Genomic DNA, 13806 nt, shown 5'->3' on the forward strand with positions numbered 1-13806 from the left:
CATTCTGGTGGGTGTGAGATGATATCTCATTGTGGTTTTGATTTGCATTTCTCTAATGGCCAGGGACATTGAGCATCTCTTCATGTGCCTTTTGGCCATTTGTATTTCCTCTTCTGAGAGGTGTCTGATCAAGTCTTTTTCCCATTTTGTAATTGGGTTGGCTGTCTTTTTGTTGTTGAGTTGAGCAATCTCTTTATAAATTCTGGATACTAGACCTTTATCTGATATGTCGTTCCCAAATATTGTCTCCCATTGTGTAGGCTGTCTTTCTACTTTCTTGATGAAGTTCTTTGATGCACAAAAGTGTTTAATTTTGAGGAGCTCCCATTTATTTCTTTCTTTCTTCAGTGCTCTTGCTTTAGGTGTAAGGTCCATTAAACCGCCTCCAATTGTAAGTTTCATAAGGTATCTCCCTACATTTTCCTCTAACTGCTTTATGGTCTTAGACCTAATGTTTAGATCTTTGATTCATTTTGAGTTAACTTTTGTATAGGGAGTGAGATATAGGTCTTCTTTCATTCTTTTGCATATGGATATCCAGTTCTCTAGGCGCCATTTATTGAAGAGACTGTTCTGTCCCAGGTGAGTTGGCTTGACTGCCTTATCAAAGATCAAATGTCCATAGATGAGAGGGTCTATATCTGAGCACTCTATTCGATTCCGTTGGTCGATATATCTATCTTTATGCCAATACCATGCTGTTTTGACCACTGTGGCTTCATAATATGCCTTAAAGTCAGGCAGCGCGAGACCTCCAACTTCGTTTTTTTTCCTCAAGATGTTTTTAGCAATTCGGGGCACCCTGCCCTTCCAGATAAATTTGCTTATTGGTTTTTCTGTTTCTGAAAAATAAGTTGTTGGGATTTTGATTGGTATTGCATTGAATCTGTAAATCAATTTAGGTAGGATTGACATCTTAACTATATTTAGTCTTCCAGTCCATGAACACAGTATGCCCTTCCATCTATTTAGGTCTTCTGTGATTTCTTTTAACAGTTTTTTGTAGTTTTCTTTGTATAGGTTTTTTGTCTCTTTAGTTATATTTATTCCTAGGTATTTTATTCTTTTAGTTGCAATTGTAAATGGATTTCGTTTCTTGATTTCCCCCTCAGCTTGTTCATTGCTCGTGTATAGAAATGCTACAGATTTTTGAATGTTGATCTTGTAACCTGCTACTTTGCTGTACTCATTTATTAGCTCTAGTGGTTTTGTTGTGGATTTTTCCGGGTTTTCGACGTATAGTATCATATCATCTGCAAACAGTGATAGTGTTACTTCTTCCTTTCCAATTTTGATGCCTTGTATTTCTTTTTCTTGTCTAATTGCTCTGGCTAGAACCTCCAACACGATGTTGAATAATAGTGGTGATAATGGACATCCTTGTCTTGTTCCTGATCTTAGGGGGAAAGTTTTCAATTTTTCCCCATTGAGGATGATATTAGCTGTGGGTTTTTCATATATTCCCTCTATCATTTGAAGGAAGTTCCCTTGTATTCCTATCCTTTGAAGTGTTTTCAACAGGAAAGGATGTTTAATCTTGTCAAATGCCTTCTCTGCATCAATTGAGATGATCATGTGATTTTTCTGCTTTGATTTGTTGATATGGTGTATTATATTAATTGATTTTCTTATGTTGAAGCATCCTTGCATACCTGGGATGAATCCTACTTGGTCATGATGCATAATTCTTTTAATGTGTTGTTGGATTCGATTTGCTAGAATTTTGTTGAAGATTTTTGCATCTATATTCATTAGAGAGATTGGTCTGTAGTTTTGTTTTTTTGTAATATCTTTGCCTGGTTTTGGTCTGAGGGTGATGTTGGCTTCATAGAATGAATTAGGTAGCTTTCCCTCCACTTCAATTTTTTTGAAAAGTTTGAGGAGAGTTGGTACTAATTCTTTCTGGAATGTTTGGTAGAATTCCCATGTGAAGACGTCTGGTACTGGACTTTTCTTTTTGGGAAGCTTTTGAATGACTGATTCAATTTCTTTACTTGTGATTGGTTTGTGGAGGTAATCTGTTTCTTCTTGAGTCAAAGTTGGTTGTTCATGCCTTTCCTGGAACCCATCCATTTCATCTAAATTGTTGTATTTATTAGTGTAAAGTTGTTCATAGTATCCTGTTATTACCTCCTTTATTTCTGTGAGGTCAGTAGTTATGTCTCCTCTTCCATTTCTGATCTTATTTATTTGCATCCTCTCTCTTCTTCTTTTTGTCAATCTTGCAAGGGCCCATCAATCTTATTGATTTTCTCATAGAACCAACTTCTGGTCTTATTGATTTTCTCTGTTGTTTTCATGTTTTCAATTTCATTTATTTCTGCTCTAATCTTTGTTATTTCTTTCCTTTTGCTTGCTTTGGGGTTATTTTTCTGTTCTTTCTCCAATTCTTCCAAGTGGACAGTTAATTCCCGAATTTTTGCCTTTTCTTCTTTTCTGATATAGGCATTTAGGGCAATAAATTTCCCTTTTAGCACTGCCTTTACTGCGTCCCATAGGTTTTGATATGTTGTGTTTTCGTTTTCATTCTCCTCGAGATATTTACTAATTTCTCTTGCAATTTCTTCCTTCACCCACTTGTTTAAGAGTGTGTTGTTGAGCCTCCACGTATTTGTGAATTTTCTGGCACTCTGCCTATTACTGATTTCCATTCCTTTATGATCCGAGAAAGTGTTGTGTATGATTTCAATCTTTTTAAATTTGTTTTGACTTGCTTTGTGACCTACCATATGGTCTATCTTTGTGAATGATCCATGAGCATGTGAGAAAAAGGTGTATCCTGCTGTTGTGGGATGTAATGTCCTATAAATGTCTGTTAAGTCTAGCTCATTTATAGTAATATTCAGATTCTCTATTTCTTTATTGATCCTCTGTCTAGATGTTCTGTTCATTGATGAGAGTGGTGAATTGAAGTCTCCAACTATTATGGTAGATTTGTCTATTTCCCTTTTCAGTGTTTGCAGTGTATTCCTCACGTATTTTGGGGCATTCTGGTTCGGTGCAGAAATATTTATGATTGTTATGTCTTCTTGTTTAATTGTTCCTTTTATTAGTAGATAGTGTCCTTCTTTGTCTCTTTTAACTGTTTTACATTTGAAGTCTAATTTGTTGGATATTAGTATAGCTACTCCTGCTCTTTTCTGGTTGTTATTTGCATGAAATATCTTTTCCCATCCTTTCACTTTCAAGTTATGTTTATCTTTGGGTCTAAGATGTGTTTCCTGTAGACAGCATATAGAAGGATCCTGTTTTTTAATCCATTCTGCCAGTCTATGCCTTTTGATTGGGGAATTCAGTCCATTAACATTTAGTGTTATTACTGTTTGGATAATATTTTCCTCTACCATTTTGCCTTTTGTATTATATATATCATATCTGATTTTCCTTCTTCCTACACTCTTCTCCATACCTCTCTCTTCTGTCTTTTTGTATCTGACTCTAGTACTCCCTTTAGTATTTCTTGCAGAGCTGATCTCTTGGTCACAAATTCTGTCAGTGACTTTTTGTCTGAGAATGTTTTAATTTCTCCCTCATTTTTGAAGGACAATTTTGCTGGATATAGAAGTCTTGGTTGGCAGTTTTTCTCTTTTGGTAATTTAAATATATCATCCCTCTGTCTTCTAGCTTCCATGGTTTCTGCTGAGAAATCTACACATAGTCTTATTGGGTTTCCCTTGTATGTGATGGATTGTTTTTCTCTTGCTGCTTTCAAGATCCTCTCTTTCTCTTTGACCTCTGACATTCTAACTAGTAAGTGTCTTGGAGTACGCCTATTTGGGTCTATTCTCTTTGGGGTGCACTGTACTTATTGGATCTGTAATTTTAGGTCTTTCATAAGAGTTGGGAAATTTTCAGTGATAATTTCTTCCATTAGTTTTTCTCCTCCTTTTCCCTTCTCTTCTCCTTCTGGGACACCCACAACACGTATATTTGTGCGCTTCATATTATCATTCAGTTCCCTGATCCCCTGCTCAAATTTTTCCATTCTTTTCCCTATAGTTTCTGTTTCTTTTTGGAATTCAGATGTTCCATCCTCCAGTTCATTAATTCTAACCTCTGTCTCTTTAAATCTACCATTGTAGGTATCCATTGTTTTTTCCATGTTTTCTACTTTGTCCTTCAATCCCATAAGTTCTGTGATTTGTTTTTTCAGACTTTGTATTTCTTCTTTTTGTTCAGCCCATGTCTTCTTCATGTCCTCCCTCAATTTATTGATTTGGTTTTTGAAGAGCTTTTCCATTTCTGTTTGTATATTCAGCATTAGTTGTCTCAGCTCCTGTATCTCATTTGAACTATTGGTTTGTTCCTTTGACTGGGCCATATCTTCAGTTTTCTTAGCGTTATCCATTATTTTCTGCTGGTGTCTGGTCATTTAATCAGATTTCCCTGGGTATGGGACCCAGCAGGTTGAAAGATTTTCCTGTGAAATCTCTGGACTCTGTTTTTCTTATCCTGCCCATTATGTGGCTCTTTTGGCGCTCGTCTGTCTGCGGGTCCCACCAGTAAAAGATGCTGTGGCTTCTTTAACTTTGGAAAACTCCCACTGTGGGGGAGGGTCGCCAGCCGAAGCGGCTTGGGGCAGTTCCGATTCAAATCTCCCAGCTGGCCTGGGAGTCCGTGCGTGGTGGGGTGCGCCAGCCTCCGCGGCTTGGGGTAATGCCGGTCCAAATCTCCCATTCGGCCTGGGAAGCCAAGCGTGGCGTGGGCGCCGGCCACCGCGGCTTGGGGGAGTGCCGATCCAATGTTCCTAGCCAGACCGGGAAGCCATGTGTGTGGAAGGGACCCTGATTGCCGGCCTCCACGGCTTGGGGGTCCTCCTATCCAATTCTCCCAGCCGACCCGGGAAGGAGGGAGGGAGGGACCCCGGCCGCCAGCCGCCCCGGCCTGGGGAAGCACACGCCCCTCGGGTATCTCACCACAGCGGATTCTCCCTGCCGGTTCAGCCTTTCCAGAATGGGGTACGCTGCCTTTTTGGTCTCTGTCATGGCTCTGGGAGCTCTTCTGTACCGTTTCTATTTCTTTAGTAGCTGTTCCGGAGGAGGAACTAAGACCCGCGCGTCTTACTAAGCTGCCATCTTCTCCGGAAGCTCGGGCTGTTAGAATTTTGATCGAGGTTGTCTCGAATGTGTAATCACTTTGTGTGGAATTAACATCTTAACAATATTTCACTTTGCAATCCATGAATATGCAATATCCTTCCATTCATTTAAGTCTTCTTTGGTTTCTTTTAGCAGTGTTTTGTAGTTTTCTGTGTTCGGGTCTTTTACGTCTTTGATTGGATTTATTCCAAGAAATTTGATTCTTTTAGTTGCTGCTGTAAGTGGAAATTTTTTTTCTTCTTCAGAATGTTCATTACCAGTGTATAGAAATACTACTGATTTTTGTATGTAGATCTTGTAAACTGCCACCTGCCACTTTGCTGAATTCATTTATTAGTTCTAGTAGTTTTATTGTGAATGTGTAAGGATTTTCTGTATATAATAACATGTCATCTACAAGTAGGGAATGGTGTGAGTCTTCCTTTTCAATTTGGATGCTTTATACAGTAGGACCTTGTTTTGCACAACCAATATATTTCAAGACCTTTCGCATAAGTTGAAAGTTGTGCATAATAGTGATCCCTATTATTTAATAAATATTTCTTACAAGAACATACATACCACACCTCTTTAAATAAATAAGGCAAATAAATACTCTAGTAACACTAATTAAATAAAATTATGTGTAGAAATTAATATAGTTCTCTTTCTCTCTTTCCGTCACTGCCTTTGTTTTTTTCAATTGCCAGTTGGGTGTACCTGAATTCGTGTGTGTTGAGTTCTCATAAAATGAGGTCCTACTGTATTTCTTTCTCTTGCCTAACTGCCGTGGCAAGAAATTCCAGTACAATGATTTTTTTTTTTCATTTTTCCAAGTGTTTTATTGTGAATTTTTTCAAACATAAGCAAAGTCTAAAGAATTTTATAAGGAACCCACATACACTCATCACCTAGATTCTGCTATTAACTTTTTTTTGCCATTAACATTTGTTTTATTAATTAAAAAAAAATTAACTAACACAACATTTAGAAATCATTCCATTCTATATATGCAATCAGTAATTCTTAATATCATCACATAGATGTATGATCATCATTTCTTTCCAGTACAGTGTTTGATAAAAATGTTGTTGACAGTGGGCATCCTTGTCTTATTCCTTATCTTAGAGAGAGCTTCAGTCTTTCCTCATTAAGAATGTTAACTATAGTTTTTTTATATATGCACTTTATCATGTTGAGAAAGTTTCCCTTTTTTCCTGGTTTTCTAAGTGTTTTTGTGAAGAAGTCGTGCTGAGTTTTGTCAATTGCCTTTTCTGCATCAGTTGAGAAGGTCATGCATTTTTTTCCTTTGTTCTGTTAATGTGGTGTATTATATTTATTGATTTTTCTCGTATTGATCCATCCTGCATATCTTGGGTAAATCCTCCTTGATCAGGATGTATAATTCTTCTTATGTGTTTTTCAATTCTGTTTCCTAGTATTTTATTGAGGATTTTAGCATCTATATTCATAGGGGCTGTTGGTCCATAGTTTCTTTTTCATGTGATTTCTATCAGACTTTGATGTAAGAGTAATGTTGGCCTCATAAAATGAATTAGGGAGTGTTTGCCCTCAATTTTTTGGAAGATTTTGAGCAAGATAGGTTTTAATTCTTCTTGGACAGTATTTTAATTTCCTAGGGTACTCAATGTAAATACTATGAAATAGATTGGGTTAAACAGTTGGAACTTATTAGCATATGGTTTTGAGGCCAGAAACATGTATAAATCAAGGCATTGTGAAGATGATGCTTTCTCACTGAAGACTCTTTAGCTTTTGGAGCTGACTGCAGGGACCTTTGTCCTTAACTTTTTGCATGGCAAGACACATGGCAACCTCTCCTGGTTTCTGTTTTCTCTTCTGGGTTCCATTGATTGTTGCTTCTGGCTGCTCTGTCTGTGGCTTTCTTTCTTTATCTGAATTCTTTCCCTTTATTAAAGGACTCCAATAATAGGATCAAGACCAATCTCTTGTGAGGTGGTTACACCCTAACTGAAGTAACCTCATAAAAAACTGGAGCTTATAATGGGTTCATGCCCACCAGAACGGATTAAATGTAAAACTGTGTTTTCCTGGGTTACATACAGCTTCAGACCACCCAGACTGTTTGGTAAAATTTACCTGTGATATTATCTGCTATTGGCCTTTCTTTGTTGGGATGTTTTTGATTACTGATTCAACCTCTTTAGAAATTTTTTCTCTTTTTTTTTTCCATTGTAAAAGCTATGGCTTTATATAGTTGTCTTAAAAAATCAAGTTGTTTACAAAAAAAAAGCAAAAAAACCCCACAGCTCAGCAGCTTCAGGCACTCCTCTCCAGCCACTCCAACGTACCACAGACCAGAAAGGGATATCTATACAGTGCACAAGAGCAACCTCCAGAATAGCCTCTCGACTCTGCCTGTAATCTCTCAGCCCAAAATCTTTCTGTTCCCCACTTTGGTCAAGAAGCCCTCAATCCCCTGAACCTGGGTCCCAGCTCATCCTGGGTTGCCAGGGAGATTCACACCCCTGGGAGTCATGTCCAACTCAGGGGGCAGAGCAGCAAGCCCACCCACCTAGCTAGCATAGAGAGAGAGAGTTTACATCTGAGCAACTAAAGAGGCTCTGTGGGAATGACTCTCAGGCCTGATTTTTAGTAGACTTAGCCTATCCTTTGCAGAAATGTTTCATAGGGCAAACCCTAAGATCGAGGGTTTGACCTATTGATTTGGTTGTTGTATTAGTTAGGGTTCTTTAGAGAAACAGAATCAATGGGGAACACTTGCAAATATAAAATTTATGAAAGTGTCTCACGTGACCGTAGGAATGCAGAGTCCAAAATCCACAGGGCAGGCTGCGAAGCTGATGACTCCAATGGATGGCCTGGATGAACTCCACAGGAGAGGCTCACCAGCCAAAGCAGGAATGCAACCTGTCTCCTCTGAGTCCTCCTTAAAAGGCTTCCCATGATTGCATTTAGCATCAGTAATTGCAGAAGACACTCCCCTTTGGCTGATTACAAATGGAATCAGCTGTGGATGTAGCTGACGTGATCATGACCTAATCCTATGAAATGTCCTCATTGCAACAGACAGGCCAGCGCTTGCCCAATCAGATGAACAGGTACCACAACTTGGCCAAGTTGACACCTGTCCCTAACCATGACAGTTGTCCTCACTGTTTATGAGAATATCAGAAATTTTTCAAATGGAAAAGTTGAATATTTCCTCCTTTCTCTTCATTCCCCCAAGGGGACTTTGCAAATACTTCTTTAGTCACTGAGTAATAAGTATCCTTATTACTCTGGGATAAGATATTGGTTTTTGAGTTAGTGTAGGGAGTTAGGCTGTTTATAAGAATTTGTTTTTCAACAAATCTTTTCATCTTGGTTATTTAGTTTTGTTGGCGTTCATCTGTTTGTAGTAGCCTTTATTATAGTCCTTTTTGTTTCTGTTCAGATGGTAGTAATGGACCCTTTTTATTTCTGTTTTTAGTTATTTGTGTCTTCTCTCTTTTTTTCTCTGATATTTTCAGAGAAACAACTTTTGGTTTTGTTGCTTCTATTGCTTTTTTATTCTCAATTTCATTTACCTCCATTCTAATGTTTGTTATTTTCTTCCTTCTCACATTGGGTTTACTTTGTTCTTTTTGTAGTTCTTTCAGTTTTGAAGTCTTTCTTCTTTTGTAATGTAAATTTTTAGAGCTTTTCTACATATTTATGTATTTTCCATTTTCTGTCTGGTATTGGTTTCTATTTTTATTCCATTGTAGTTGGAGAAGCTGCATTGTGTGATTTCAATATTTTAAAATTTATTGTTATTGTTCTGTGATTAACAAATGCTCTATCTTGGAAAATGATATTTGTGCACTAGAAAAAATATGTATGCTGCTGCTGTTGGTGTGGCTGATTTTGAGTATTATTCAAGTCTTTTATTTCTTTACTGATCCTCAGTCTAGATGTGTATTTCTAGAACTATTTATTTCTCTCTTCATATCTGTCAATACTTGCTTCATATATTATAATTGTATCTTCTTGTTAAGTTGACCCCTTTATGAGTATGTAATGACCTTCTTTGTGTCTCATAACAGTTCTTGACTTAATATTTCATTTATCTGATATTAGTATACCTACCCCAGCTTTCTTTATTACTACTTGCACAGTGTATTTTTTTCATCCTTTCACTTTCAGTGTACTTATGTCTTTAAATTTAAGTTGAGTCTCTTGTAGCCAGCTGTTAGTTAGGTTATGCTTTTTCACTCATTTTGCCATTCTCTGTCTTTTGACTGGGGTGTTTAGTCCATTCTCATTTAGATTAAATATTGATAATGCAGGCCTTCTTTTGCCATTTTGCTATTTTGCCTTTGTGAGTTTTATCTTTTTTGATCTTTAATTCTTCCATTAATGGCTACTTTCATATTTATTCGTTTTTTTTTGTATTGTAATATTTTGAGTTACTTGTTATGTCTTTCTGAATGTATTTTTCGTATGTTTTATTTGTGGTCACTGTGGTATTAAGATTTAATACCCTAAGTCCATATCAATCATTTGTTTTAGTATATATACACATATATACTCTTCCTCTACCCATCTGTTCCCCCTTTTTAAATACTTTTTTTATGTTTCTTAGAAATTATATCTGTATACATTGTATGATTTTCTTTTCATTTGAATACTTTCATCTAAACACAAAAAATTGCTAAAATAGATGTTTTTCTTTTATAGGTATTAGATCATCTAATGCAAAATTACCCTCAGTTTCAGCGGTTGGTTCAGTTCCAGAAGATCCAGTTTCAAATATGAGGTATTTAAGCACTAATTTGTTTATTTATGATTTATTCCATTTGATGACCCTTTAAATATCTAGCTACATTTCTTTTTTCTCTTTCTTTTACCTTCCTTCCCTCCCTCTGTCTCTCTTTTTCTTTCTTTCTATCAACATACTTGGCATTGGAGGCTTGAGAATAACTTAGAAGTTGAATTTATTCTTAAAGATTATGAGATGTAAATGATTGAAACTTGACCTAAAAGAGTGGATATTTATGCATACTGTGTGCATAAAATTTATTATATTTACACATGCAATTATTAACTGTTCTTTCAAATGATTGTAAATTGAAAGTTAGTAATTTTAGAGTTCTTCAATAGAAATGCTGTAAGAATAAATGACGACCAATAAAGTAAAGCCTCAATGATTTTGAATTGTTAGAGGGATTGTTAATATCATTCACTTTGTTTAATTGGGAATATATATTTCACATTCTAATTTTGGATACTGTGAATTCTACCACAGGCACACTTCTTTTTTTATTTAAAAAAATTTTTAAAATGAAACAGCTTACAAACACGAACATTCTTACCATATGATCATTCCATTCTTGGTATATAATCAATAACTCACAGTATCATCACATAGTTGTATGTTCATCACCATGATCATTTCTTAGAACATTTGCATCAATTCAGAAAAAGAAATAAAAAAGGAAAAACCTCATGCATACCATACACCTTATCCCTCCCTCTCGTTGATCACTAGTATTTCCATCTATCTAATATATTTTAGCCTTTGTTTCCCTTATTTTTTTCTATGCCCCTTATCACTCCCTTTCATTGATCACTATCATTTCAATTTGCTGTTTTTTTAATATTTTTAATGTAAAAACTTAATAAAGAAACAAACATTCTTGACATACAAACATTCCATACATGGTGTACAATCATCAGTGGCTTATAGTAGCATTGCATAGTTATGTATTCATCACTATGATCATTTTTGGAGCATTTATCTTACTCCAGCAAAGGAAATAAAAAAGAAAAAATCTCGTATATACCATACTCCTAACCCCTTCTTCTCACTGACCACTAATATTTGAATTTACTCAATTTATTTTAACCTTTGTTCCCCCTATTATTTGTTTATTTTTTGTCCATATTTTTTTTACTTACCTGAGAAGGTTTTTGTTTGTTTTAGGGGGAAGTACAGGGTCCGGGAATTGAACCTGGGTCTCCCACATGGCTGGCGAGAATTCTACCACTGATTGTCCTTGCTTCACCCACAGACATAATATTTTTGTAGGTTAAAAGCAATAAATCTGTTCTTGGCAGATGGATCATTATTTTTTGTTTTTTATTTTTATTTAATTTAATTATTTATTAAACATAAAAATATACAAACACATTCTTACCATATGATCATTCCATTCTTTTTTTCCTGACATTTATTTATTAAACATAACAACATATAAACACAAACATTCTTACCATATGATCATTCCATTCTTGATATGTAGTCAGCAACTCGCAATATCATCACATAGTTGTATATTCATCATCATGATCATTTCTTAGAACATTTTTATCAATTCAGAAAAAGAAATAAAAAGAAAACAGAAAGAAATTCATACATACCATACCTCTTACTCCTGCCTTTCATTGATCACTAGCATTTCAATCTAATAAATTTATTTTATTTTGAATTTTTTTTTAAAAACCAAAAAACACCAAACAAACGCAAACATTCCTAACTTTTGATCATTCCATTCTACATATATAATCAGTAATTCATGATATCATCACATAGTTGCATATTCATCACCATAATCATTTCTTGGAACATTTGCATCTATTCAGAAAAAGAAATAAAAAGAAAACAGCTCACCAGCATTTCAATCTAAATTTATTTTAACATTTGATCCCCCTATTTATTTATTTTTAATCCATATGTTTTACTCACCTGTCCATACTGTAGATAAAAGGAGCATCAGACACAAGATGCTCTGGAGCACATGGCTACTGAAGCATAACTCTACATTGTCAGGCACTTCCCTTCAGTGTTTCCAATATACTTTAACTGAAAAGTGATATCTATATAATGTGTAAGAATAACCTCCTGGATAACCTCTCAACTCTGTTTGAAATCTCTCAGCCATTGACACTTTATTTTGTCTCATTTCTCTCTTTCCCCTTTTGGTCTAGAGGATTTTCTCATTTCCTTGATGCTGAGTCCCAGCTCATTCTAGGATTTTTGTCCCATGTTGCCAGGAAGGTTTATACCCTTGGGAGTCATGTCCCATGTAGAGAGGGGAATAACAGTGAGTTTGCTTGTCATGTTGGCTGGGAGAGATAGGCCACATCTGAGCAACAAAAGAATTCTCTGGGGTTGACCCTTAGGCCTAATTTTAAGTAGGTTTAGCCTACCTATCCTTTGCAGGGATAGGTTTCATATGAACAAACCCCAAGATTGAGGGCTCAGCCTATTTCTTTGGTTGTCCCCACTGCTTGTGAAAATACCTGGAATTCTCCACATGGGGAAGTTGAATTGTCCCCCTTCTCGCCATTACCCCAACGGGACTTTGCAAATACTTTTTATTCACTGTTTAAATCACTCTGGAATTTATCAGGGCATCACTCTGGACAAACCTACAAAATGTCATGTCGTAGTCAAAGTTCCATGTACTTATAGTGTTCAAGTAAACTGACCACATCAATTATATTAAGAAATGCACTCGACTCAGGTAGCACGTGCGATTTCGTTGGTTTGTCCAGAGTGATGCCTCGATGAATCCCAGAATGATTTGATCAGTGATTGGAAAAGTATTTGCAAGCCCCCTTCGGGGAATGGTGAGAGTGGGGAGAAATTCAACTTCCCCAAGTTGAATTCTTGATATTCTCACAAGCAGTGTGGACAACCAAAGCTATAGGCTGAGACCCCAGTCTTGGAGTTTGTTCATATGAAACTTAACCCCACAAAGGATAGGTCAAGTCTACTTAAAATCTAGGCCTAAGAGTCACCCCCAAGACAGCCTCTTTTGTTGCTCAGATGTGGCCTCTTTCTCCAGCCAACATGACGAGCAGTCTCACCACCCTCCCCCTCTCTGCGTGGGACATGACTCCCAGGGGTGTGGACCCTCCTGGCAATGTGGGACAAAGATCCTGGAATGAGCTGAGACTCAGCATCAAAGGACTGAGAAAAAACCTAGAATGAGCTGAGAATTAACATCAAGGGATTGAGAGAAACTTCTCGACCAAAAGGGGGAAGAGTAAAATGGGACAAAGTGTCAATGGCTGAGAGATTCCAAACAGAGTCGAGAGGTTATCCTGGAGGTTATTCTTATGCATTAAGTAGATATCACCTTGTTCAAGATGTAGTGAAGAGGCTGGAGGGAATTGCCTGAAAATGTAGTGCTGTGTTCCAGTAGCCGTGTTTCTTGATGATGATTGAACAATGATATAGCTTTCACAATGAGACTCTGTGAATGTGAAAACCTTATGTCTGATGCTCCTTTTAGCTACTATATCAACAGAAGAGTAGAACATATGGAATAAAAATAAATAATAGGGGTAACAAATGTTAAAATAAATTCAGTTTGAAATGCTAGTGGTAAATGAAAGTGAGGGGTAAGGGGTATGGTATGTATAGTCTTTTTTTTCTCTATTATCATTTTATTTCTTTTTCTGTTGTCTTTTTATTTCTTTTTCTAAATCGATGCAAATGTACTAAGAAATGATGAATATGCAACCATGTGATGATATTAAGAATTACTGATTGTATATGTAGAATGGAATGATATCTTAATGTTTTGTTTAATTTTTTTAATTAAAAAAGTTAAAAAAAAAGAAATGCACTTGTCAAATTATAAATTTTGTACCAAATAAACATTTTTTGCTTTAGTCTTACATATAAGTTAAAATTTTAAAATATGAATTACCATCTATTTTCAACACCCTGCTGTATTGACATTCCTTTGTT

At 36.1% G+C, this 13806-nt stretch overlaps 1 protein-coding gene across 2 annotated transcripts in view; it reads left to right on the forward strand.

The window, feature by feature from the left end:
- The window catches only part of LRBA (LPS responsive beige-like anchor protein), a 1037640-nt gene that overhangs the window by 289178 nt on the left and 734656 nt on the right, over positions 1–13806 (forward strand). For both annotated transcript variants that reach the window (XM_077139839.1, XM_077139840.1), the window contains one exon: positions 9783–9861. In XM_077139839.1, the coding sequence (XP_076995954.1) occupies positions 9783–9861 (79 nt within the window). The remainder of the gene's footprint in view (positions 1–9782; positions 9862–13806) is intronic.

This window comes from Tamandua tetradactyla, chromosome 22 (assembly GCF_023851605.1).
Source record: "Tamandua tetradactyla isolate mTamTet1 chromosome 22, mTamTet1.pri, whole genome shotgun sequence".
Taxonomy (NCBI): domain Eukaryota; kingdom Metazoa; phylum Chordata; class Mammalia; order Pilosa; family Myrmecophagidae; genus Tamandua; species Tamandua tetradactyla.